At 38.8% G+C, this 25,124-nt stretch overlaps 3 protein-coding genes across 5 annotated transcripts; 2 read left to right on the top strand and 1 right to left on the bottom strand.

The window, feature by feature from the left end:
* The first annotated feature begins 399 nt into the window (after positions 1-399).
* Positions 400-14,261, top strand: LOC135690260 (uncharacterized). 3 transcript variants are annotated; one of them, XM_065207764.2, is made up of 8 exons: positions 400-542; positions 3,936-4,179; positions 4,794-4,958; positions 6,227-6,511; positions 7,832-8,046; positions 9,373-9,467; positions 10,415-10,881; positions 11,957-14,261. In XM_065207764.2, the coding sequence occupies exons 2-8, from the start codon at positions 3,978-3,980 to the stop codon at positions 12,040-12,042; spliced, it is 1,515 nt and encodes a 504-aa protein (XP_065063836.2). In that variant the 5' UTR covers positions 400-542; positions 3,936-3,977; the 3' UTR covers positions 12,043-14,261. The 3 variants fall into 3 exon arrangements, with proteins under 3 accessions (XP_065063836.2, XP_065063837.2, XP_088966334.1); XM_065207765.2 differs by having other exon boundaries at positions 410-547; XM_089110208.1 differs by lacking the exon at positions 400-542 and adding an exon at positions 561-928.
* A 145-nt stretch (positions 14,262-14,406) lies between these two features.
* Positions 14,407-20,084, bottom strand: LOC148960630 (5-hydroxyisourate hydrolase-like). Its single transcript, XM_089110378.1, has 3 exons — positions 19,954-20,084; positions 15,703-15,954; positions 14,407-14,733 (listed from the first exon to the last, which is right to left on the bottom strand). The coding sequence occupies exons 2-3, from the start codon at positions 15,944-15,946 to the stop codon at positions 14,567-14,569; spliced, it is 411 nt and encodes a 136-aa protein (XP_088966504.1). The 5' UTR covers positions 15,947-15,954; positions 19,954-20,084; the 3' UTR covers positions 14,407-14,566.
* Positions 20,085-20,195: 111 nt separating this feature from the next.
* On the top strand, positions 20,196-24,759 carry LOC148960629 (uncharacterized). The gene is made up of 3 exons (XM_089110337.1): positions 20,196-20,336; positions 23,481-23,740; positions 24,490-24,759. The coding sequence occupies exons 2-3, from the start codon at positions 23,494-23,496 to the stop codon at positions 24,669-24,671; spliced, it is 429 nt and encodes a 142-aa protein (XP_088966463.1). The 5' UTR covers positions 20,196-20,336; positions 23,481-23,493; the 3' UTR covers positions 24,672-24,759.
* Positions 24,760-25,124: the final 365 nt, after the last annotated feature.

Raw genomic sequence — 25,124 nt, 5'->3', positions numbered from 1 at the left:
TCCACGCTTTTTGGTGGTTTGGACCCTTTTCACTTTAAAAGACCATGACAAGTCATATTTTGAAGGGACTTTTGAGCTTTTTTGAAGTAAGCATACCTTCATCTGAAGCTCTACCAACGTAAACAATTGAATCAGACAATGAAAAAGAGTTTTATTTTAGCTTTAATGGAATATGATGTTCCAGGGATGCTAGTGCACATCTTGGCGTGGGGGAGGATTCTAGACAAATTGGTAATCTTTATGGTAGTTTCTTCACCATTATTTTTGATGTCGCAACAAAAAATTGAGGTGGCTGCAGTCCTCCAGCCCCCTGGCTCCGGCGTGGGTGCCTGTGTTATCCTTTGGCCTTGTCTCTTCCCCTTGTCCACGATGATCAATCTGACTTGTGCTGCTAATGAGAGGCTCGTTGTTGCTATGGCGACAACAAAAAGTTTTCTCAGCTGTGGGCCTACAACTTCTAAAGAAGTTCCTTGCTGTCAAAAAGGCAGATGGGCGGCCATAAAAGCCTGATCAATTGATTTGGCGATAAAAAGCGATTAATGGTGAGGTATCGATTTAATCTTTCTTTTGTTGAATTTTTGGAAAAGAGTACTTTTTGCTACCACAACCGCAGACTCCAAAAATGACCTTTTTACTTTAGCTTGAGGGCAAGCTGGCGTGGTTCCAACGACAGTTTAATTTTTACCTCTTAGGCCTGTGCCGAAACAATTGTTTATAACAGGTGCAAATAGCTTTGAATACGAATAAACTATATCGATTTTCTGATACAATTATAAAGAATATATTTTGGGAATCAGTATAAACAAACAGGACAATAGTACTGTCAATATCTAAAGAAAAACCCACAGAAGACCTGCCATGTTTCTTATCTCCTCTTTTTAACGCATCAGTATTCTTGTTTGAATCAAGCTGTGATAAACTTTGCTTGGTGAGTTATTTTGCCTCATTTCATAATCATTCGACATGTCTATTAAAAAAACTCATACAAGATTTGCTAAATTGTTTATGTTATTATTGATAATATCTAAAATGAAGTATCTTTTTGATAAAATAAAATAGCTGTCATATTGGAAAGTTATAGAAAGTAAATTGGGTGAGTATTTTAAAATTCACTGCAATGCCTGATAAAAGTTAAGAAAGTTTAGCTTTAATCAATCTGCAATAACGAGAGGCTAATTCCAGTTAACTTAAGTTGAGTTTTTGTTTTGCTACTTAGGAAATCCAGATAAATGAACAGTTTAACAGTTATATGTTTTTTGTATGTTAAAACAGTTAGATTTTTTTGAGGATAGATTCTGCTAAAGTTGATGTTGTAACAGTGCTTAGGAAATGATTAAATTATTCGGGGCACCAGTGTTTTAGTATAATAGAAGCTAAGCAAAATTGTCCATCTGAAGCAAAGGATTTGTTAATTTTTTAGGGGGGAGGGGCAAATGCTCCCAAAAACAACATTAACCAATAGCCCTGTATAATGAATACATAATAGATTTAAGGGTTCCAAAAACCAATGGCCCTGTGTATTAAATACAGAATAGATTTAAGGGTCCCAAAAACCAATGGCCCTTTGTATTAAATACAGAATAGATTTAAGGGTCCCAAAAACCAATGGCCCTTTGTATTAAATACAGAATAGATTTAAGGGTCTCAAAAACCAATGGCCCTTTGTATTAAATACAGAATAGATTTAAGGGTCCCAAAAACCAATGGCCCTGTGTATTAAATACAGAATAGATTTAAGGGTCCCAAAAACCAATGGCCCTGTGTATTAAATACAGAATAGATTTAAGGGTCCCAAAAACCAATGGCCCTGTGTATTAAATACAGAATAGGTTTAAGGGTCCCAAAAACCAATGGCCCTGTGTATTAAATACAGAATAGATTTAAGGGTCCCAAAAACCAATGGCCCTGTGTATTAAATACAGAATAGATTTAAGGGTCCCAAAAACCAATGGCCTTGTGTATTAAATACAGAATAGATTTAAGGGTCCCAAAAACCAATGGCCCTGTGTATTAAATACAGAATAGGTTTAAGGGTCCCAAAAACCAATGGCCCTGTGTATTAAATACAGTAGATTTAAGGGTCCCAAAAACCAATGGCCTTGTGTATTAAATACAGAATAGATTTAAGGGTCCCAAAAACCAATGGCCTTGTGTATTAAATACAGAATGATTTAAGGGTCCAATAGAATAGATTGCACGTTTCTATAGTTTTGGACTTGGGAGTAACAAGAAAAATTGACAAAGTTTCTTGGTGGCCTATTTTCTAGCAGGTCTCTAGCATGCATCATAATGCACAGAACAATCCATTCCATCCACTCTTTGTGCTTCCATTAAGTTTCTGATTCTTTTTGCTTTTTAAAGGGACAATCTTTGTTTAAAAAGTTTAAAAATGCAAATCTTTGTATCATAAAAGTAGTACTTCTGTTATTATAGAGAGAAAAGAATTTGGATATAGACAACAGAATGTTAAAATTCCACACACATCAATGACACCACACACATATATCATCTACAATCCCAGACAAAAATGGTTGAGATTTTTCAAGGAAAGCTTTTATTTTCACTTTCCTTTAAAAAATAACTTTCCCCCCTCCCCCAATTCAATGTTGAACATATGATTTTGAGGGAGAAATGATAGAACTACAAATCCAACATTGCTTTGGGAAGCAAGGGGGGATTCGAATTTACAGGGGCAAGGTAAAGTAGAAAATTACAAAAATTGCACTTTGTCTCAACATTTGTGTCCAGGATTGTAGACTTTTTTATAAAAGAAAGTTTTTGTCAGCCCATTCTTCAGACTTTCTTAGCTATTTCCTAATTTCAACACTAAAATATTCTTACAACTGTCTTAACATGAAATTGGAATATTTTAACGTTACTGAGCAGCAATGGAAAAAATGAAATGCTTTAAATATGCTATGTCTATCCGCAAGATCCTCAATGCCATAACATCAACTATCTAATAAAACCCAAGGAAAATAATGGTATTGGTTATGTAAAGAAAAACCCAACAAACAGAACTGAATCAACTATGTAATTTTAGCAATAAAAGATAATTTGATACATTCTATTTTGTCTGGTTCCATATAATATTAATAGAATAATCATCAAAAGACAATGTTGGTTTTAATAGGTCTCAAAATTCGAGCCCTTAAAATTCTTTTCTTTTTAAAGAGCCCAACATAAAATTTTCTTATAAAATTTCAGTTTCATTTATATTTAAATTCACTACATACAATCTTATGATTAACAATACCAACAAGTAACAAAACTACAAGGAAATAAAACACTATTACATAATATTAATACAATGATATGAAAAATTAATACAATATATGCTAACAAAGAGAAAATCATGATATGGAGGGAATTACTCAAAGGAGGAGCTCTCTCAATAGGTAAACTAATCAAGGAGAGAGCCCCCCCCCCTGTCCTGGTATAATTTCAAATAAATTTGGTTGAATTTGAACGATTGCAAGGAAAATACGTTGTTGCTTTTCAATTACAAATTGGAGTTCTTCAGTGCACCTTACTTTCTTATAAAAAGAGGTTTGCTCCCTGTCAAAATATTTTCACCTCAAAATGGCTGTAAGGAACAATCCATCAATAATTAATTTGTATACTTTAATAGACTGGAATCTAGCATTAACCTAACTTATTAAGAGAAAAATAAAACGTAATTTACATGCTGTTTCTTTGGTTGTGTATATTACAGTGTTTATCATGGGCTCCGACAAAGGTTGAAAAGTGGGGGGGGGGGGCAAGGAAAAATTTAACACCCATAACAAAAGATTTTGAAAAAAACTCTATTGTTTTGTTTAAAAGTGGGGGGCCAAGGCTCCCCCGGCCCCCCCCTTTCGTCGGAGGCCCTGTTTATGTCGCATTCTTCTTCTGTAGTATACTAATGAAATTGAATTGAATTGAATTCTTTGCAGATTTGAAGACAATCCTAATGTAGAATGATGTAGCAGTTAAGAATGGCAGGCTCACAGTACAGAACAAAGATAGTTGGTGGAAAATTGGTTCAAGTGCCGGACTTTGATTATGTCAAGGAATATAATCAAGGCTTCAATCCTTTTAGCCAACAAAGCTTTAGCAAATATCAGAAGAGTAGACATAATTATCATAAGTATGGGAGCAATGATGGCCCCCGATTTGATAGGGGACTACTAGATACAGGCAAGTATTGAAAATTGTCATTCAGTTTGTTAATGCTATTCTGATAAAGCTACCCCCAACATTTTGTCCTTCAGCACATTTAAGGATTTTTCCGGGAAAAGAAACAACTTTTGTACTCACCCTTTAACCTTTTTGCAACAATTGTTACGTGTGGACATTTCTGTGGTAGCTGAACTTTCAAAGCATGGCACTTTGAAACAGGAATGCATAAAAGCAGCATATAAGAGTATTTATCTTTGGACCACACCCTTAAAGGGTGAGACAGGCCCTTTTTGTCGTCAAAAAGCACGTTTTTAGGCCTCTAGAAAATGTTTGGCTTTACCTATGGAAATATAGATTAATGCTTGCTAAGCTAGTTTTCATTTGAGGGGCTGAGGAAGAAAAATGTGGGGTTTTTGCAATTTGATGTGTTTGGATTGTTTAAAGAAAAATTTGACAAGGATGGAAAGTGGAAATGGTGACCCCCTTTCTTGTTTCTCCTTTACAATTTACTTTGTATTCTTATTTAGCATGTCTCTCAGTTTTTGAAGTTTTAACTTATGACGTAACTTGAGTGAAGTTTTGGTTTTAACTTGGTCAGATTCAAAACCAGTTAAAATTGTTTTATATTCCAGAAAAGCAACTTTACATGCGCAATGGTGCCTTGCCAAACAAACTCACCACATCAAGTCTTGACTTGGACCAAAGACGAAGCAATCAACTCCAGGCAGAGAGAAACAAACGGCGAGCTCAAGAGCAACTCCAGTCCTCATCTTTGGTGTTAGACCCAATAGAAAATGGTAAGCGATGTCAAACTGAAAAGGGTTCTACGAGGAGGGAAGGGGTGGTGCTGGTGCTAGGCGGAATATGTGGGGGTGGACAGGGGGTCATGGGGCTGAGTAAGAAATTTCTAGATATCACGCTCTCTAACTGCTTGAAACACTTTTTTAAGGATATTGCATAGAAATTAGTTATGAAACAGATATTTTCATCTTCGGCTTGATGGCAGTGGCGGCGACAGCAATGCCCCTTTTTCCAACAAGGAATGCAAATTTTACACCTAGCCAATGGCAATTAATAACTTTTGTTTACGCAAAGAAAGTTTCTAAATCCTCTGACGGATCTGACGATTATCGTCCAGATGTATTCAATGGCGGCGCCAGCCACAACGCACTAGGGGGAAGGGGCAAAGTAAAAACTTTAGCCACGCCCTTTTTAGCATCTGAAAACGCCCTTTTACCTGAAGGGAACGCCCATGACTAACTTTTGTCAAAAAGTCCATCATATAAAGTACGTTGCCAAAATTTTACCCCTGTCCCAACATTTTCTCATCGAATTTAGACGAAATACAAAATCGATTCTGCTGAGAACTGAGGGGACGTGTTTCCCCCAGTCTCCCCTGGTGCGCCGCTACCGGATGTATTTATTCCTCATCTTTTACTATATTTGGTTGGGGAGACGGGCGTGCAAAAAATCTTCAAGTGAACCCTCTGTTCTGGAGTAAGAGAGCATGCGTAACAATAAATTCTTTCCATGCGCATGCTCTTTGATTCCAGGACGGAGGGTTGCCTCACATATTGAAAAACTTTCTCTTGCTCATCTCCCTAACAATATCATCCTCAGCTTGAGGTAGCAGGATAGCCGTCCTTGTTTATGAACCGCCCTCGTTTATAAACCACAGCAAAACACACCAAAATATAATTTTAAGCTGCAGCTTATTGGTTAATAGATAGGGATGCAATGTCAGATTAATTTATTTAGTGCAGTGGCAGCGCCAAGGGGTTGTATGGGGGGTAATTACCTCTCCACTTTTCTGAAAATATAGTCTATATATTTTTTTCTAAAAATAGATTAAAGCGCTGGGTAGGGGTAGATCAAATTTCCAAAGGAAAGAGATGAATCACTGGAACGAGGCAAAAGGGGTGTGGTCACACTGGCCACGCCCATTACCCTCCCACTCTGTAATAGCTGGCGCGCCACTGATTGAGTGTTCGAGTTATCGGGTTTTCGAGTTATGGGGATTTCGAATTATCGGGAGTTTATTGTATATCGATCTTAATTTCTATAGATAAAGATGAAAACAGCAGTGAAAACGAAAGAGACAACAATGCATTGGCAGAGCAAGTCGTTGATTGCCTCAAAAGCACAAACAAGCAAAAGCTGGCTTACGCCTTGAGAGCCATGACACGGCTCGACTCCAACGGCAGCGGGTATATCACAGTGAGAGAGTTTAGGGATGTGTTGCTGATGTATCAGATATTCATAATTGGCGGAACGCTGGAGAAGCTCGTTGAGAAATACAGGAACAATAATGGAAAAATTAACTATAAGCATCTTTGGGATTTTGTCACAGGTAAGATCAGTGACATCAGGGACCGTGGAAGCGGGGGGCAGGTCACAAAACTTCGTCCAACAATGTTGGTACAAAAATGTTGGGTAATAGATGTTTGATTCGCTTAGCCAGGTCACAAACATCGTCCAACAATGTTGGTACAAAAATGTTGGGTAATAGATGTTCGATTCGGCTGGCCAGGTGACAAAACTTCGTCCAGCAATGTTGGTACAAAAATGTTGGGTAATGTTTTGTGGATGTTTGATTCGTTTAGCCAGGTCACAAAACTTCGTCCAACAATGTTGATACAAAAATGTTGGGTAATAGATGTTCGATTCGGCTGGCCAGGTCACAAAACTTCGTCCAACAATGTTGATACAAAAATGTTGGGTAATGTTTTGTGGATGTTCGATTCGGCTGGCCAGGTGACAAAACTTCGTCCAACAATGTTGATACAAAAATGTTGGGTAATAGATGTTCGATTCGGCTGGCCAGGTGACAAAACTTCGTCCAGCAATGTTGGTACAAAAATGTTGGGTAATGTTTTGTGGATGTTTGATTCGTTTAGCCAGGTCACAAAACATCGTCCAACAATGTTGATACAAAAATGTTGGGTAATAGATGTTCGATTCGGCTGGCCAGGTGACAAAACTTCGTCCAGCAATGTTGGTACAAAAATGTTGGGTAATAGATGTTCGATTCGGCTGGCCAGGTGACAAAACTTCGTCCAGCAATGTTGGTACAAACATGTTGGGTAATGTTTTGTGGATGTTTGATTCGTTTAGCCAGGTCACAAAACATCGTCCAACAATGTTGATACAAAAATGTTGGGTAATAGATGTTCGATTCGGCTGGCCAGGTGACAAAACTTCGTCCAGCAATGTTGGTACAAACATGTTGGGTAATGTTTTGTGGATGTTTGATTCGTTTAGCCAGGTCACAAAACATCGTCCAACAATGTTGATACAAAAATGTTGGGTAATAGATGTTCGATTCGGCTGGCCAGGTGACAAAACTTCGTCCAGCAATGTTGGTACAAAAATGTTGGGTAATAGATGTTCGATTCGGCTGGCCAGGTGACAAAACTTCGTCCAGCAATGTTGGTACAAACATGTTGGGTAATGTTTTGTGGATGTTTGATTCGTTTAGCCAGGTCACAAAACATCGTCCAACAATGTTGATACAAAAATGTTGGGTAATAGATGTTCGATTCGGCTGGCCAGGTGACAAAACTTCGTCCAGCAATGTTGGTACAAAAATGTTGGGTAATGTTTTGTGGATGTTTGATTCGTTTAGCCAGCCCTTTTGTCTAAACTGAATTTATCTAATTGTATTCAATAGATTCCTACAATGCTACGTCCATGAACCCATCAACAAAAGATTCAACCGAAAATGAAACTGAAGAGGCGAAACTTTACAACGCTGCGGTCAAGCGTGTTCAGAAGTATTTCAGAAATTACTCACAGAAGCACAGTCAAGCATTTGATTTCGAGGAGATAACGAACTCTCTGGAAAACTGCGACAGAAGCCGCTCACACCTTATGAGAATAAAGGAGGTCAGCCATTCTATATATATAGCTCCCCTACAAGTATCCGTCATTGGGCCATTTCTTCTTGGCAAGACTTCTTCTAACATTCTTTAGGTTCTTTATATTGATTTAAAATGGCTTTCAAATATAGCAAACATTTAAAAAGGCTAAAGCTTTTTGTCTGACACTCTTCAGAGTTAAAAACGTCAGAACATAGATCGAAAACTCTACGCTAGGAAATATTTATACCCAGTTGTGGATCGAAATAGGCCAATCAGAAACACGAGCACATGACTGTGGAAGTTGACCAATCAGTGCCATTGGCATACGAATATTGCTAATAGACATCATAGGCACTTGCGCAACCGGCATGCTTTGCGGCTATATTTTCAAAACCGGCCTAATATCATACTGCAAGGAAATACAAAACACAGGTAGAAGACAGTTACTGTAACACATGCGGTTGTGGAAGGGCCTTTATTCTTGAGTGCTAAATCCTCTTGTCGCAAAGTGCCGTATTGGTGGCATTCTAAAGATGCATGCTAACAATAATAATAATAATAATAATAATAATGATTGAAGTGCATAACTTTAATACAATATTCTATACACTTTACAATTTAAAACCTATAACATAACATCATAAGCTAATTTAAATAAATGAGTCTTTAATAACGATTTAAAATTATCAATATTGTAAACAGAACGAATTTCAAACGGAAACTGTTCCAAAGACTAGCTGCAGCATAGGCAAAAGTTCTAGCACCTAATGTTTTGTTCTTGAAACGAGGAACCTTTAACAGCAGCGCATTACTCGATCTGAGAGTTCTATAGGGCACATACCTCTCCACCATGCCCCGTAAATACACACAATCCTTGCCAAAATTGTTTGAACACTTGCGCAAAGATGAAGCTTTTTTTAAAAAAATCCCTTCCTTTACCCCTACCCCCATTACAATGTTGTTCAATTGGGCTGTTTTGATCCTGAAGGTAAAAATGTTTTCACTGAAAGTTCTATGAAGGTATTGAGAAAATAAATCAACATTGTACGGGTGGAGTGGGTCGAAATTTTTGAAGCTGCAGTGATATTTTGGTAAGGTAGTTTTAGACCTGCTTTGTTCATTTGCATGCTGCAATGGGAAGGCGTTCCAGGTATTTTTGGCAAGGATTGCAGGCGCATTTCCTATCAAGCACTTGAAGGTAAACAGGATAATTTTAAACCATATGCGTTGTTTGACTACCAATTTGAATTTGGACTTATTTATTCTCAAAAATTTTCACGAGTTCAACTAAATATGAACTAAACATAAATCAGAATGCAATCTTTGAATTATTATTCAATTATTATTCTAGATGAGGATAATTTGCAGATATTATTTGAAAATTGACAGCGAAACAATGGATGTACTGTTGGAGCACTGCGATTCACAAAATAACGGATGGATAAAGTAGGTTCCATTTGTGTTTTGAAGCTGTTTCATCTGTTTACTTCTTATGGCAGTGGCATGCTCCGAAAGGACATGAATGGGGATTTAAAGCGTCTCTCCCCTCCACTAGCTTACAGGTCCAGTCTGACCCGACTGGTACCACCTGGCAGGGTTCCCTAGCTCAGGGCTACGAGCGATGGCCAACGGCTAACTCGGCGGGAGACCGGCAAGGAGGGTGGATGAGCTACGACTCCAGGGGTCAACGGCTTCGGGCGAAAGAACTCCTGGAAAGAGGGATGGTGTTCCTTTAAAAACACTGTAGAGGTGGTTCTGGGGGCCCATCTCTACTATTAGCCCTTAGTTTTTATCTATGACCATGACAACAAACCAAAACGCGGATTTTGGGATAGTAAGAGGGTCATGGTAGCTAACCTTCTGATAGAAGATGGTACCTGATGATGATGACTTCTTATGGGCGCTATTTTTACCCTGTTTTGGGTACCTTTTGAAGTGAAAATTTCATTTTTACATCAAAGTTGTGTGAGATGAAGAGGTAGATTGTACTTAAATCTATCTAATTGATTTGTAATTAGAGCAGTGGCCTAACGCAGTTTAGGGCACCTTGTTGCGATAGCTAATGGCCTCTAACCGAGAGGGATTCCCAAATTTCTATTTTTATTTTTAAAGAATTATCTCAAGTATACCTCATTGTTTAAACTTTTTGCAGTTCTTCAATTGAAGCTTCTATAGCTAAGCTCCCCCTAATTAACAAAAATTGTCGTTATTACAGCTTTCTGTTGTTTTTTTTCATACTCCAGAGTGTTGGATCGTACTTCCTTGTAGTCCATAGACAGGGGCTCCTTGCGTTAGTTTTTCCTTAGGTCCTCTATTACGCCGCTGAATTAGAGTTTTTTCCTTTGAGATAAAATCAGTTCACTGCAGCAACTTATATTACCTCTCTTCCATAGCTATTACAAATTCATAAACTTACTTAAAGAAGCACAACCAACCTACTTGCCGCCTATCAAACATAAAAGACGAGGTACGTTCAATTTAGATGAAGAAGTTATGCCTAGTTTGGGTGCAAGCAAAAGTGACAAAAGCATTGAACCATTGGGCAGAGACAAAAGAGGTATTGGTGACAGGAATAATTCTGACGGTAATCGAGCAGTCAAAGGTAAAGGTATTGAGGTCAAAGGTCAGAAGTCAAAAGCTATGCAAGGTCAGAGGTCGGAGGTTAAAAGACATTTGCCTGACGAAACGCAGTTTGATGTACAGCGAGAAACACCGAGGAGAAAATGGTATGAGAGCGAGGAATCGTGGATGAAACGGAAAAAAAGGCATTTAAAACCTGTAGCAAAGCGAAAGATGGTCGAAAGAAAGAAATGGGAACACTCGGCGCCTGTTCGAAGCATCAAGGATTCCCATGAGGATGGTAAGTTGACATGATAACACCCTGATGAACTTGTGAAAGAAGCCTAGCTTGTGTAGTCCCTCAAGGCTCTGTTCTCGCTTCTTTCCTGGATTTAGGTTCTATTGAATTTGATGTTATAAATTCATCTCTCGGTTTCTGTCAGTCCTGTTATGGGATCGATAACTCTTAACTTGCCGCATAAGGTATCCAGATTAGCATAATTTCCTCTTTAAAGACCCACTGTTAACCAACAAAGAAGTCTCTATAATTTACAGGGTATTCTCTTGTTTATCAACATTGCGCCTGCTCTATGTCACGATTTTCTGTGTCAGAAAAAGAAAGAATGCGCTGTTGTATGATTCTTGAAGTGCTGGCATGCTCAAATTAATTTGCATAGGCATTAAAGACTCATTGCTAACAATGGGCCTTTGCGAGCGTGGCAACGGTCCAAACAATGGCAGTAAACTTCTACGGATAAACCAAAAGTGATTTCAGACTGTCTCCAAATGCATTATGGGATGCTTGCGTAGTGCAATGGCTCATTGTTAGCAATGAGTCTTTAAGCTGTATTCAAGTTCATGATTGTATGGAATGTCCGATAACAAAAACCTTAGCTTTCATGCTAATTGCTTTCAAACTTTGCAAATGGCAATATTTTGTCTCTCTGAGTCGAATCTAATGTGGCGGAGTTAGCAACTTTCTATTCGTTAGCATGCATTCTAAAAAACGGCTCTCCAACTGACAGCTTCGTTTCTTTGATATGTTTACCTTCCTGGTGTAACTGCGCATATTTTATTTTCTGGCACAGAAATTCGTGAAATTGAACAGGCGCGCTGTTGATATACAAGAGAAGACCCTGTAAATTATAGAGGCTTCTTTGTAGGTTGACAGTGGGTCTTTAAACAAGTTATGTTCATTCATACACTTCCAAGAATGGACAAGCATTTGCTATAAATAGGCACGAGGATTAGCTACAAACAAATTCTTACACAGTCGCATTTGCTTGAAATTTTGCATTGAATCGGGTTTGTCAATGTTGTTATTCAGTGCTCAGTGCTAGCATCATTTCTTTTTAAATCAAATATTTACTATTTAGTGCTCTCTGATGAAACGGAAGAGCCAACTGATAATTTTGAATACTCCGACGATGAAATGGACAGCGGCAATGTCAGTAATCGATGAAATTCTTGGAACTAAAATTATGAGCTTATCCATTGGTTGCTTGCTAGGCAACAAGCTTGTTTGGTTGCTAGGCAACAATCTTGTTTGGTTGCCTCTCAAGTTAGCTGCGAAACGGTTGGCTGAAGGAAATCTTCATCTTCAAACAAAGGCTGATGGCTATCCAGACAGAGGTCCGTTTTCATCAAACATCGCCTGTTCGAAGCATCAAAGATTCTCATGGGACGGCAAATTGACCCGGATGGACTTGTGAAAGAACGCGAAATGCCTAGCTTATGTAGTTCCTCCAGGCTCTGGTCTTGCTTCTTATTTTATCATTAAAGGGCCCATGTCCCTCAGATTAAAAGAGGCATCCATTTCATCACTTTTTTTCGATAATGATTTCATCATTTTATATTTTACGGCAATGATACACACATGAGAGTTCATCTTAACCTTTTTCTACCAAATACATCTACGAGCTGCTTGTGCTGGCAAAACACCCAATAAACACACGATCAATTTGCTCACATTTCTAAGCCCACCCATCCATACAATGTTTTTACATTTTCATATTACATCAAAATTATTTAGAATTATTAATAATGTAGAATTAGTTTGATGATATTCCATTATGTGGATTACGTAGCTAAGCCATTATGTGGCAAACTTCATTATTTGGATTACGTAGCTAAACAGTAGAATTTTAAATAGGTTTTCAACAGGAACTTAAACGATAATTTATAATCTCAGAATTAAATGTATTAAAGATTCATGACGGTAATAAAGCAAAGTTTTTAATAACAGCTCGATTGCTGGAACGTTCTGAGAAAACAGAATTATGCCTATTAAAACATTACACCTAATATTCATTAATTTTTCTTTATTTTATACGTCATATGAAGCTATTTGATATCTTATGGTTACCTATTGTCCCTCAAACGAATGTTTCAAAGTTCGACAAGGTGAACGACACAGCAGTATGACAGCAGTCACATGCAAAATCTCACAGGCGATTTTTTTCACAGGCGATAATCATTGTCTTTCTATTTTTAGCCTACCCAAATCCCCCAAAGGGGGGAGGGGTACATTCGAGAAAATGTTGCAGAAAATTTCCTTAATTTTGATACCTCGTCCCAGAGTTTTGATGCAATTCATAATATTCTGCCCCATTCTGCGGCACATCCCATCGACTAAGTATTGAAATGCCTCCCCCCCGGGTCAAGACCCCTAGCATACGACACTTTCAGATATTCCGGAGCGGGAAAGGGGGGACTATAGACCCTCACTTATTTGCTGATGTATGATATCCGGTACTTGCTATTTTGCAAACAGAGCAGCCAGGAAGCTTGAAACTGAACTAAAACTTTTGAGGCTATAGGAATAGCTTACGAAGCCCGCTACTAAAATCAGCTTCCGTCTTCTGTAGCCCATCCCCTGATGTTTGCCAATTTGTCTAAAGCCCCCTGCCCCAAAATATGCTCCGACATCCCTGACTATATCAGCGATCAAAAAACCTCTAGGTTCCTTGAAGTTAAATTTGAACCGGAACCTGACAACAAGTCAAAATGGCACACATTCATTAGAATAAATCGTCTATCTGTACTCATAAACATCAAAGCTTCCTTTACAAAATTACCGAGGAGCAATTCACTCTTGCAAATAGCGTACGAGATTTTACCCAAAACAAAATTATTTTTAGGGATTTTCAGATAAAGCAGTAGGATTTTCATAAAAGGTGTACGAGATTTTCTTGGAGTGATTTGCCCCTCGAAAATTACCACGTATGAACAATAGTTATAAAAACATAACACAATTTTGAAATGCAACTTGAAAGTAATTACTGCAAAGATTAGGTTATCGAAGCTTATGTTTTGAAATTGTTAATATGTTGGCGTGTAACTCGAGATATACCTTTCAAGAAGGGGTTTCAAATGTTGTGCTCTTTTTGTCTCCTTCTTTGTTTTCTGCGGAACAATGATGCTGCGGAACCTCTAATTGTGACAAGAGCGTGATGCACTCTCCTCCGCAGCGGCTATTGGGGGGAAATGAGGAGAGAGAAAGGGTGGAGCTGCTGAGAATAAAAGGAAGAGGGCGGAGGAGAAGAAAATTAGCCTCTGTCGCTATTCTCTTTCTTTTTCTCCTTCGCAGCTCCTCCACTTTCCTTTTCTTCCACAGTTCCCTTTATTATACCCTTTTTTCCCACATAATCTTCTTTCCCAACAGACTCTATGAGGGAGAGTGAGCGTGAATACATAATTTCGAGGGGCTACATAAGTTCAAGGCTCCGAAAGTGTCCCAAAATATCGTCCTGTAATGCTTACAAACACAGCGCGACCAAATGACACTATAATCCTTATAAAAATGCGGCATAGAAGCAAAAAAATCAGCATAGTTTCATATTATCGATTCAAAATATGCAAAACATCACACTGTAATGATAGCATACGCGTTATACAAGATAGCAAAATACAAACAAAATATCGCCCTTTAAAACGTCTCGTTAAAGAATCCCATAGCATACACCAAAATCAGGCCTACGTCAGTCTTATGACCCTCTGTATGTGACGTAAGAGAAAGGTGAAACCAAAAGCGGGATATGGTAGTGCTGTTTTGGGTCCTCTATTCTGAAGACGATATCTGCTTTGGGGTGGAAATAATCTTTGCCTTCCTTCGTCCAATAGCTTGCCAGGTTGTATGAAATTTTATAGACTCCTACAAAGTAAAAATTGAAGGTACTGTGGCTGCCGAAAGTCTTGCAACACTGACGTCAGTTTTCAAGGTCAAATTAAGCCATTCCTCTCTCCCCCATGGAATGATTTTGTTTACTAAAATCACTGCCACAATTATTTGGAACATCAAACATTTTGGTTTCCCACACCTTTCCAGAGGTGGCGCCAGAAATCTTCTGACAGAGGGGTTGGAGCTTCCGACAGGGGGACTAAAATGATTAAAAAAAGTAGTTTTCGTACGTTATTTTGTCAAATTTGCTCCGACAATAACCTAAAATTTTCTCCGATGTGGGGGGGGGGGGGGCTAGATGCTTTCGACGAAGGGGCTGTAGCCCCCCTGACGCCACCACTGCACTTTTCCCCCAGAACAATGTTGACAGTTTAGAAAACATCTTGCTTGCTAGTCCAAGAAGGACTTTTGTAGGTATGTACCTCTCCAAATCAACGCTGTTGTGATATTTTCCCCCGTATCTCTTACAATGTTGATTCGTTCATTAGAAGTATTGATGCTCCAAGCAATAGATGTTTAACATAGCTCAGGCACCGCTGGGCGTTTAGAAAAGTTGTGGTCTAAAAAATGTTCGGGGGGAGGTAGGGGGGGGGGGTAAACCGAATAAAAGCTTTACTGGTGGTCCTCTTCTTAATATTTTGCGTGATGCAGTCTCCTTCACAGCGGCTATTGGGAGGGAAATGGGGAGAGAGAAAAGGTGGAGCTGCGGAGAATGGAAGGGAGAGGGCGGAGGAGAAAAAAGAAATTAGCCTCTGCCGCTATTCTCTTTCTCCTTCTCCCTCGCAGCTGCTCCACTTTCCTTTTCTTCCACAGTTCCCTTTACTATACCCTTTTTTACCTCATAATCTTTTTCTCCATTAGTGGGGGCTAAAGGTCCCAGCCACCCCTGCTCAGCGGTGCCTATCACTATGGACCGAATATGATTTCAGTTGATTAACACACCTGGAGTAAATCGAGCTTGGGGAAGAAAGTACCCCATCCTGCCATCGAAGTCTGTGATTCCGCCTTTTATGCTGATCCAAACGCCATTTCTGTATCTGTACAACATGGCAGCAATGTTCCTGCCGGGTAGGCCCTTTGACACGTCCAGCACATGGGTTGTCAAAGGGTTCCCGGGGTCTCCTGACTCAGCAAAAACAGGCAGAAGACTCAAGCAGATTAACAGACCTAGCATCACAGGTGCCATCGTAAAATCTGTAAATGAAATATTGACCTTACAGTTACAAAGTATAATAAAGCTCTAGAAGTTTACAAAACTTTGCACAACTTGAATCCAGCCTTTATTAAAGACTACTTTCTCCCAAAACCCAATAGCTATAATCTTCGAAAAATTGATACTCTATCTGTTCCAAAGGTCAAAATGACAAGTTATGGTATAAAATCTATAAGCTTTTTGGGTCCAAAGATTTGGAATTTTCTTCAAAATGAAATAAAATCATCCAAAAATGCAAGTCAATTCAAAATTATTATAAAAGATTGGTACTTCGAAAATCAATGCGCCTGTAACGCTTGCAGTCAATGACTTCCATAATGCAATCTCTTAAATTGCTTCATGTTAGTGTTTGTTATTGTTCACACTATTGTCAAACTAACAGTAAAAAGGTATTATTATTATTATTATTATTATTATTAATGCTTTCTGTGTTGACCCCTTGGCAAAACTTCCATTGCAAAAACGAGTTTGCCATGGAGGGGAACTTTGTAAGCAAGTTTTGGAGTTATCGGCAAATAAATTTTTGAATCACTCAACCCACTATTTAAGGAAATGGGACCTGAGCACACCCTAGTATGGATTCCATGGCAGCTGCGTCCCAGATTTGCACTTTTGTACTCCCAAAATATGGGTATGGTTTCGGGTGTGACAGCTTCTTCAAATTAAAAAGCTTCTTCAAATATGACAAATGAATTTCTACAGTTTTTCGTAACTCAGGTTGGAAAAAAGTGTGTCCTTTCCAATTAAATGATCTTGAATGATCTAAAAATTTTAGTGGCCCTGTGGCAAAGCAAAAAACATGGTTCCTTGCGAGTGAAGCAAGCAGAAAATCTTTTTGAGCAGGTTTCTTTAGATTAGCTTAAATACACTTCATAGAATATTTTTTTGCAGTCATTTCCTTGCAATTGTTTAATATTTTTGGAATACTTCCGTTGGTTTTCATTGATTCCATTCATAAAATAGAATCTCTTTATGAGGCTCCCTTTATGACGTTCTTGGACAATTTGCCCCCTGTCCCATTTTTGGCGACCCTGCTTGAGATAATCTTTTAGGAAAATAGGTCTCTGGCCTTTCCAAACATTATTTCAAAAATCATTCCTTTAATTGTGGAACCTTTCGGAATTTGAATTACAGCTAGCGACGTGACCTCTCTCGCCACTGAGCCAATCACAGCGCAGGAAAGTGTAAACAAACTTAGGCCAAAGCCGAAAATTGGGCATTTTGACCACCCTCCATTAACAAAAATAACGTTTAAAAAACACAGATTAATTTTCTCACAAATCTACCGTGGAACATAACCTCGATTTTGCGTTGTTAAGAAAATACAGCGTTGTAATCTGTAAACCTAGCCACGGGGAACCTTCACATCCAAGGGGTTTAAAATTAACAAAATACATGTCAATAGTAGCTGTTACCCCATAAAACCAAAATTTTGCATATTTCAGTTGCTTTAAATCTGAATATCACATAAGACTCAGCTTAGTTTAAAAAAACTCTGACGAACAACGCATGCAGTCTTTACTGGAGCTTAGATCAACGCAAAAATGAGAGAATTTCCCTTTTCATGACAAAAACTCTCAACAGCTTTCAACTGTTCATGTAAAAATGCTCAAAGTAGCCGTTATTTATATTGGTTCTTTATACTGGCTTAAAATTTATTGGAATATTGCTATTAACTCTAATTAGGCGTAGGTGTTAAAGATTTACAAAGGTCATCATTACTTTCACTGGAAATTTGATTCTGACGTAGGATAAGAGATGAGAGGCAATCATGACATTGCGGGGGAAAAATAATTGTTTTCTAGCTGAATGACTTTTAAAGGGGGGCTTCAGTGATAACAAACGGTGGATGGTATCTAGAGGGATCACCTTTTTTTATCACTGAGGCTCTGGTACCCAGGAAATCTCCGATACACATAGCTTTGGACAAATTTCTAAATGCAAATATAAGAAATCCTGTCTTATCTATTGAAGACAGTAAATAAATGTTCTCAGTAAGAAACTTTCAACAATAACGAGTCATTCCTTTCTATGTTTAGATGTCGATTCATGTCTACATTTCTATGAGCATAAAGCTTGTAATGCATCTAAGTCTTCCAGTTTATATCTCGTTTCTTTTTCTTGTTTAGTTTACAATGGGAGACATTCAAAACTTATTCATTTTTTTGCAGGCCCGTAGACTGCTAAACTGGATTCGGGGGGGGGGGGGGGGGCTTTTCTATGCCTGCCTTACGAAAAACTGTCAGATCAAGCTGCGCTTATAAGATCTTCGAATACTTTTGCAAATTATTGGAAGGGGGCATTGCTACCCTGACCCCAGTGTCAACGGACCTGTTATTTTGCAAAGTTCGTCAAGGCAAATCACGCATGGCTGTCACCACGTCAGCAAATTTTCGAATTAAAAACTAGCACAGTAAAACCACGCCAATGGAATTATGCCAAAATTTTGCCAAAGAAATACACCAAAATTTGGCGTAAGTACCGATGTTTTATACCTAAGATCTTTGGCGAGCCATTCATGTTTTATACTGGAGCAAAATATGGATATACTGCAGCAAAAATTTTGTCAGAGCTGAGGGAGTTGAGCTCTTCTGCTGTTTTGATTTATACTCCTTTTGGTTAGCATTAAAATAATGTGTCTTCCTAGAAATTGAGTCCCAAAAATTGTCATGTCCTTATCACCTTAACCTATGACTGAATGAAAACATTTAAACTGAGGGCCCGAAAAGAAAATTTATCAGATTTTGGAACTTCCATTTAAGTATCGTTCTATTGCATTGGGGACAGTGAGCCCTGGGTCCAGGATTCTCCTTGCTTACATGGGGCCCCAAATTCTGGGAAATGCTTTTTCAGAACTTAAATACCGCAAAGTGACCTTTTTATTCATTCTTCATCCACTAATCTTGAGAGAGTCTCGGTGTTATGGAAACAGAAGAGGCCCCCTACCAAACAATACGAGTTTTCATTTAATAGCAAAATTAGAAAAAATTATAATAATTTTGGGAGGGCCCACCGGGCGATCGCCCGGTAGTCCGACCGGCCAGTCCGCCCCTGTGGAGTATTCAGCATCGACCTTTGTTTCTTATAAAGAAAATGATTGAAAGCACGGTTTATCAATTTAGCAGTATACTACGAAGGTGAGACACTAATCAAAAAGGTACCAAGGATAAGAGAATGATCTAGTTCTTTTCAGGACAAGGGAAACTTTCGAAAGCATGATCGATGAAGAATTGTTTAAAGACCCTTTACTGACCAGCAACCTTTGCGCGCGATTGTTGTTGTTTTCATTGCCGCACCCCAAACTCACAATGGCGGACGCGAATGAAACAGCGAATACATCAGACAACAGGTTTAACTTGGATGTGACACCACCTGGCTATGTAAGAAATTCATACGGATCTTTGGTTATTGACGATGAAAGTTTAGCAGCTGAGATGGAGCCCCCCAATAATTGTCAAACTGTAGTATGTTTCCTTTATAACAGTGTACTGAATGAGAAGGAAAACAATAGGCAGCCCCCCCCCCCCCCAATATGAATTTCGTTCCGGCGACACTGATTGATGAACTACAGGGATCGTCTTCGGCGCAATCATTTCGAGTCAGACCAGCAAGTCGCGAGGATGTTGAGGTAAGCCCTATATTATGAGCATATCGATGATAACTTGTGTATATTCCTGTTTCCATTTTCTGCAAATCCCAGTTTCAATTTCTCGACTGTTTACAGCGTCAGAGCATGGCGTGTGAACTCTAATTCAGAGGTTCAATCAAGAAACCAAGAAAAGACTAAACAAGGGGGCTAATTTATCGCCCCCTACACCCCCTAGAAATCACCACTGATTATGAATAGCTTCACTTCCTTGTATAATAACATCACTTGGCCCCCCTCTAGACCGTGTCTATACCGGTACCCTTCTATCTTGAGAAATACGGTGGAGAACGGACCTAGGGAAACGAATAAATCAAAATATAAGGAGTCCTACCTGTTAGGCTGTTTGAATTGGTGGTCCTTCAAGCATCCGAAATCGAAACACAAATCACACTGCGGGGATTTTTACACTTGGTGAAAAGTTTGGCGGAAAACACGTGCCAGCACTAACAGGAAATATTTTGGCTTCCGATAAAACATTGACCAAATAGCACAGCATTGACACAGAATAGTAGAGTAGCATTGACTTACTGGGCAGATGTTCCGTATTTTAGTTATTACTACTTAGATCCGGTAAAGACAAGCCTGCGTGGTGACTCTTCGGAGGAAGTAGATTCTTCCAAAGAGGGAGGAAGTAGATTCTCAAAAGTGAAAATTTCGCAGGTAAACAGAGACTGAACTTGGTGAGAGAAGTTTGAAAGTGAATAAAGCTTGCAGGTAGGTGATAATAAACTTACTTATGGCATATGAACGTTGTTTCCGGTTTCAGCGACAAATTTCCTGGCTGAGAAGGCTAATTAAAGGTGTGACATTAACCGGTGCGACCGACTGTGACAAGTTGCTGTAGCAGAAATTCTACTAACGTTGATTGCTATGTTGTTGCTCTGTATGCATCTTTCAAAGCTGTTTATAAAGGCTGATTTCGACGAGGCGAATTCCGCACCGAATTCACTGCGAATTCGCTTCGAAATTGTCTTTGATTTTCACGAGACTGCGAATTCGCTGCGAAATTATATAATGATTTCCCCCAAAACTCAACTTTAAGGCGCCAATTTTCAGAACTGGACGCGTGGCGAATGTTCCAAGATTGTTTTTTTACAAATCAAGCAAATTTACCATGCTTTGGCTGGTTATTAGGTGCTGCGAAATAGTTAGCCGCGAAAAAGTAGAACTCTTTTCTACTTTCTTGCGAATTCGCTGTGAAATCAAAAATCAAAACTGCGCATGCCTTGATGCCTTTATCAGCGATTTCGCCGCGAATTCGCTGCGAAATTCGCCTCCTGGAAATTACGGAATATCATCCCTTGACTTTTGTGAAAAGTTTATTTGATTGATGAGTCAAGAAGATACGGATTGCCTGATATCAATAGCCAATTTTATATCGCTGGCTTTTGAGTCACGGGGATTTCTTTTGGAAGTCCTCTATGTGCATATTTTCGTAACGTAAACTTTCTAGCTTATAATCATTTTTTCATCTGTTTATCTTTGTATTAGCTGTTTGCTGTTTTCTGAGATTTATTGCTACACTCTTTTTTTATAAGAACAATTTTATAAGAACACGAGCCTCAAAACTGGTCAAAAGTTAAGAACAAATTATGAACAAGCTGAGGCTGAGCTTCTGCAAAATGCAATTTTGAACAACGTTTTTTCTCAAAATCGAGGATTTTTAGCGATGTGTGGGTGCTTTTTCGGTGAATATTCAAATTTGTCAGCAAATTAAGGCTGTCTCACTCACTTTGTTGGCAAATGAGGCCTGAACACCTCCTTAGAGCGAAAAAGCTAGCAATAGCACTGCTTACACCCTCTTAATTTAAGAACGAATTAAGAACAATCTAGCCTGAACTTAAATTTACTGGTTCTTATAAAAAAGAATGTAATAATTTTTTCATCTGTTTATTTTTGTATTAGCTGTTTACTGTTTTCTGAGATTTATTGCTAATTTGTAATTATGTTAACTTGTAATTATAGTAATTGTGTTGGCGATGGGTCATTTCGGCCTACAAGCCTGATTGTAAAAAGTAATTAGGTTATCTTGGCCTAGATACCTTAATAAAAAAGAATAAAGGCATTGGACACAGGTCACTGGCAGCCACACTCGACTGCAAAGGGTTGACCAATCAAATTGCGCACAGTGCACAGAGAATATCATGTGATTACTTTCGGCCAATCGGCAAAATCCCAGCGCATCGCTCAGTGGTTCAAAGTGGAGGAAAATATGAGAGCGTCCACCAAAGGCTATGAATCGGTCGATTGTTTCAAAATCATTAATATCAGTTATCTGGAGACTTTTAGCAGCCATTTTCTCCATTTCAAGCTTAAAGTGTTAGGCTTCAACTTAGTTTTTAAGGCAAGAAATGGATGTCAGATTAACAGAAGATAGAGGAAGGATAAAAAAATTGGAAATGTAATTGATAGCGGTGAAGCAGTGTTAAGAAATGGACAAAGTGCAAGATGGTTATAAGACCGCAAAGACCCATGCGTATCGAGTTGCAAGAAAAGGCCGCGAAAACTTTACTGATCTTAGAAGCTGTTTCCCACGTGGCATGACTGTTAATGACAATCTAACAAGTATTGAAAGAGTAATAGATTTCTTGGGGTTTGGGGGTGCAACACCCCACAATACTTTTGTTCCTTTGATAAATTCGCTTCGATTTGGTCGAGAGCATATTTTTGATTCTTTAACATGATGCAGAAAATGATGCAGAAAAGTTGCTTAATTTGTCTTATCATATTTATTATTTTAAAGTTGGAAACAGAATGTTAAAAATGGGCGTTTTCGTCATTTTCGAGTCACCTGAAGGGTTTGGCACAAAAATCCAGTCATTATCTAAACCCCCCCCCCCAAACGCTGCTGCTAAAATCCGTCCTCAGATTGGATTTAAATACAAATATTGAATAAAAATATCAATTATCATGTTTTGTTATTGTACACTGCAGTTTTTGTAAGCATGTCCAGTAACCACTCTCCTCCGGGAGGCTGTTGTACCATTTTGAAATTAAAAGAAGTTATAAACATTTACAATATTTTATGAAATAGGGATTAAAAAGCAAGAAAAAGGTCTCTCATAAAAGTCTTTTAAATCATAAATGTTGGGTTCTTGTCTGGTAGATCGCTGTCGCGGTTTACCCCAATTTGTACATATTTGTTGTAAGTGTAAGTCCTGGTCGAAGCGTGTGTTATGAGCGTGTATGGATTGATTTTTGGTGATGTGGAAATCACAGTCTATAAGGTTATGTGGACATTGCAGACAGCAGTGCAGAGATATGAATTCAAGAAAAAAACATTGGGTCATGGGAGCTGCGAGTGTGACTAAATAATAATTTCACTGAACTTGATTGTTGTATTTTAACAGAGGTTGAGATACTAGGGAATAACCTAGTCTTGCAAAAAGACCATCCCCCACCCAAGTCAAAATTGCTTGCAAAAGAAGATAATGCGTCAGTTGATATTCCTGTGACAGCTAAACAGCATTTTCTTCGACTAAGAAATCAAGTTCTTTGACTAAGAGCTAAGAGCATATTCCGTAAATCCAGATTTTTCAACAGCCGTTACAGGTAACTTGTCCTATCCTAAAACCTTTCACGCCCAGTAAAAATGGCATATAATTCAGTCGGTGAACAGAGAGAGGATCCTAGTGTAATTATTGCAGAGCTTGGGTAGCAGGAAAGTCATTTGTCTGGTCCAATATGGTCCGTGCCGCATAATTTTGGAGAGTCTGTAATTTTTAACAAAAACACGTTAGTAACCTTCTTTTTAATCACAGAAAGATATCTTACTGCCCTTGTCACATGCTGAGGTATTTACCATAATGCCTTGCGTCCTTGTTTTCCTAGCCAATCATATTCAACATTGCTTTGCAGGCTAACAGCTGTAATGAATATCTTGGCGTTACTGGGGCTTTTGGCCTCATTCTTATTTTCTGTGACTGAGGCTGCAGGCAAGGGTCCGCAGTATCCGTTTATCACTCATGTCCTGGACGTATCCAGAGGAAAGCCAGGCAGTGGGATGAAAGTACAATTCTTCAGGAAAGAGGCTGGTGGATGGAGGCTGTTTCAAGATACCCTCACTAGCTTTGATGGGAGAATCGGAAATCTAATTCCAAAGGAAAAATTTCTTTCTGGTATGAGTCCTAATCTTCACGTCTCCTTGTGTGCAGCGGGCAAATGGTGTTGACCCCCCCCCCCCCGAAATGAGTCAATACTTTATACAAGGAGACTTTCGCTCTAGAGACAACTCGTTAGCTCACCCTCTAAAATCCCCCCTTAGTCAGCCCCCTTAAATGATATTTTCGGCAACCATCCTAGTCCACCCCCTTAGACATGACCCTTCGACCAACCTGCTAGATTGCCCTCTTATAAGACACCACCTCTTGGTGTCTCTCTAGTTTGATTCCTCAGACAGCCACCTAAGATAAACCTCTTTGTCGACCCCATTAGCTGTAACCTTTAAGAAAATCATCGTTGATAAGCCTTCCTAGCTGGCGTCTAAGCTAACCCCCTTAGGTGAACCCTATAAGATAACCCCTTTCAACGACGACATTTGATAATCCCACTAGATGACCCAATCCCTCAGGGGGCATCCTCAAACTCTACTTACCCCAATTTTCTAGGGCGACATTACTCAGTGAATCATTCAAGGTCCTTCCTTTAGACAATCTTGCTAGGCTTTAAAGCTTTTGAATCTTCAATCATTCAAGTAAAGCTTTCTAGGTGCAGACATACATCATGGCCTCCTCTTCACTTCGCTATTACCGTGGAGCAATAGGCTGAAACTACTTGCATAAAGTTTAAACTACATTTTATTGTCTCAAGCCACACGCGACGACAATTTTTGCCATCAGAGTAATAATACAATTCTGTATTTTCACAGGCACATACAAATTGGTGTACCACCTTGGGAAATATTTTGAGAAAGAAGGAAAAAAAGATTACTTCCATCCACAAGCTGAAGTGATAGTCAACATCAAGGACCCTAAAAAGCTTTATCAGGTCACCATGATCGTAACACCGTTTTCATATGTTGTCTCAAGTGTTCATAGGATTGTCGAGTAGTAACCAAATGTGGAAGATTGAAAAATCTGCAGTTTTAACGATATGTGTTGTATACTCACTTTTTTATGAAATACAAAGTTTAATTTCAGTACTCTGGTTTCTTACGAATTTGGGAAATTTGGGAATTTGGGAAACTGAAATGCTTGTTGTCTCCAGAAACTTGTTGAGGATGGTTCTTATAGCTGGAAACTTTGAGATTTATCTTTCCAGGATCACCGTTAGGTTTTGGAGGCCCTGGAGGCACAACCGACTACGCCCTTTGGATTAGCTTAACTTCATTTAAACATTTTTAGGCATAATTTTGTAATTTTAGTAAATTCCATTTGCCCCCCTTCCGGTGGTACTGCACCAATGATTGATTTCCAATGCTCGTGATATTTCTATAAACTAAGCCCCCCCCCCAAAATAACGGAGAGCAAACAATAAATGCACACTCAAATTTTTCCTTCCCAA

The sequence above is a fragment of the Rhopilema esculentum genome, chromosome 1 (genome assembly GCF_057945365.1).
Source record: "Rhopilema esculentum isolate cy_ngs chromosome 1, ASM5794536v1, whole genome shotgun sequence".
NCBI lineage: Eukaryota > Metazoa > Cnidaria > Scyphozoa > Rhizostomeae > Rhizostomatidae > Rhopilema > Rhopilema esculentum.
Note: the sequence above shows the minus strand (reverse complement) of the source record. Positions and strands in the feature narration are given on the sequence as shown.

Coding starts and splice junctions, on each gene's coding strand:
- LOC135690260 (XM_065207764.2), top strand. CDS start 3,978: ATGGCAGGCTCACAGTACAGAACAAAGATAGTTGGTGGAAAATTGGTT. Junction 8,047..9,372: donor ACCTTATGAGAATAAAGGAG/GTCAGCCATTCT, acceptor TTATTATTCTAG/ATGAGGATAATTTGCAGATA. Junction 9,468..10,414: donor CAAAATAACGGATGGATAAA/GTAGGTTCCATT, acceptor TCTCTTCCATAG/CTATTACAAATTCATAAACT.
- LOC148960629 (XM_089110337.1), top strand. CDS start 23,494: ATGAATATCTTGGCGTTACTGGGGCTTTTGGCCTCATTCTTATTTTCT. Junction 23,741..24,489: donor AAAGGAAAAATTTCTTTCTG/GTATGAGTCCTA, acceptor GTATTTTCACAG/GCACATACAAATTGGTGTAC.
- LOC148960630 (XM_089110378.1), bottom strand. CDS start 15,946: ATGGCACCTGTGATGCTAGGTCTGTTAATCTGCTTGAGTCTTCTGCCT. Junction 14,734..15,702: donor CCAAGCTCGATTTACTCCAG/GTGTGTTAATCA, acceptor TTTACTTTGTAG/GAGTCTATAAAATTTCATAC.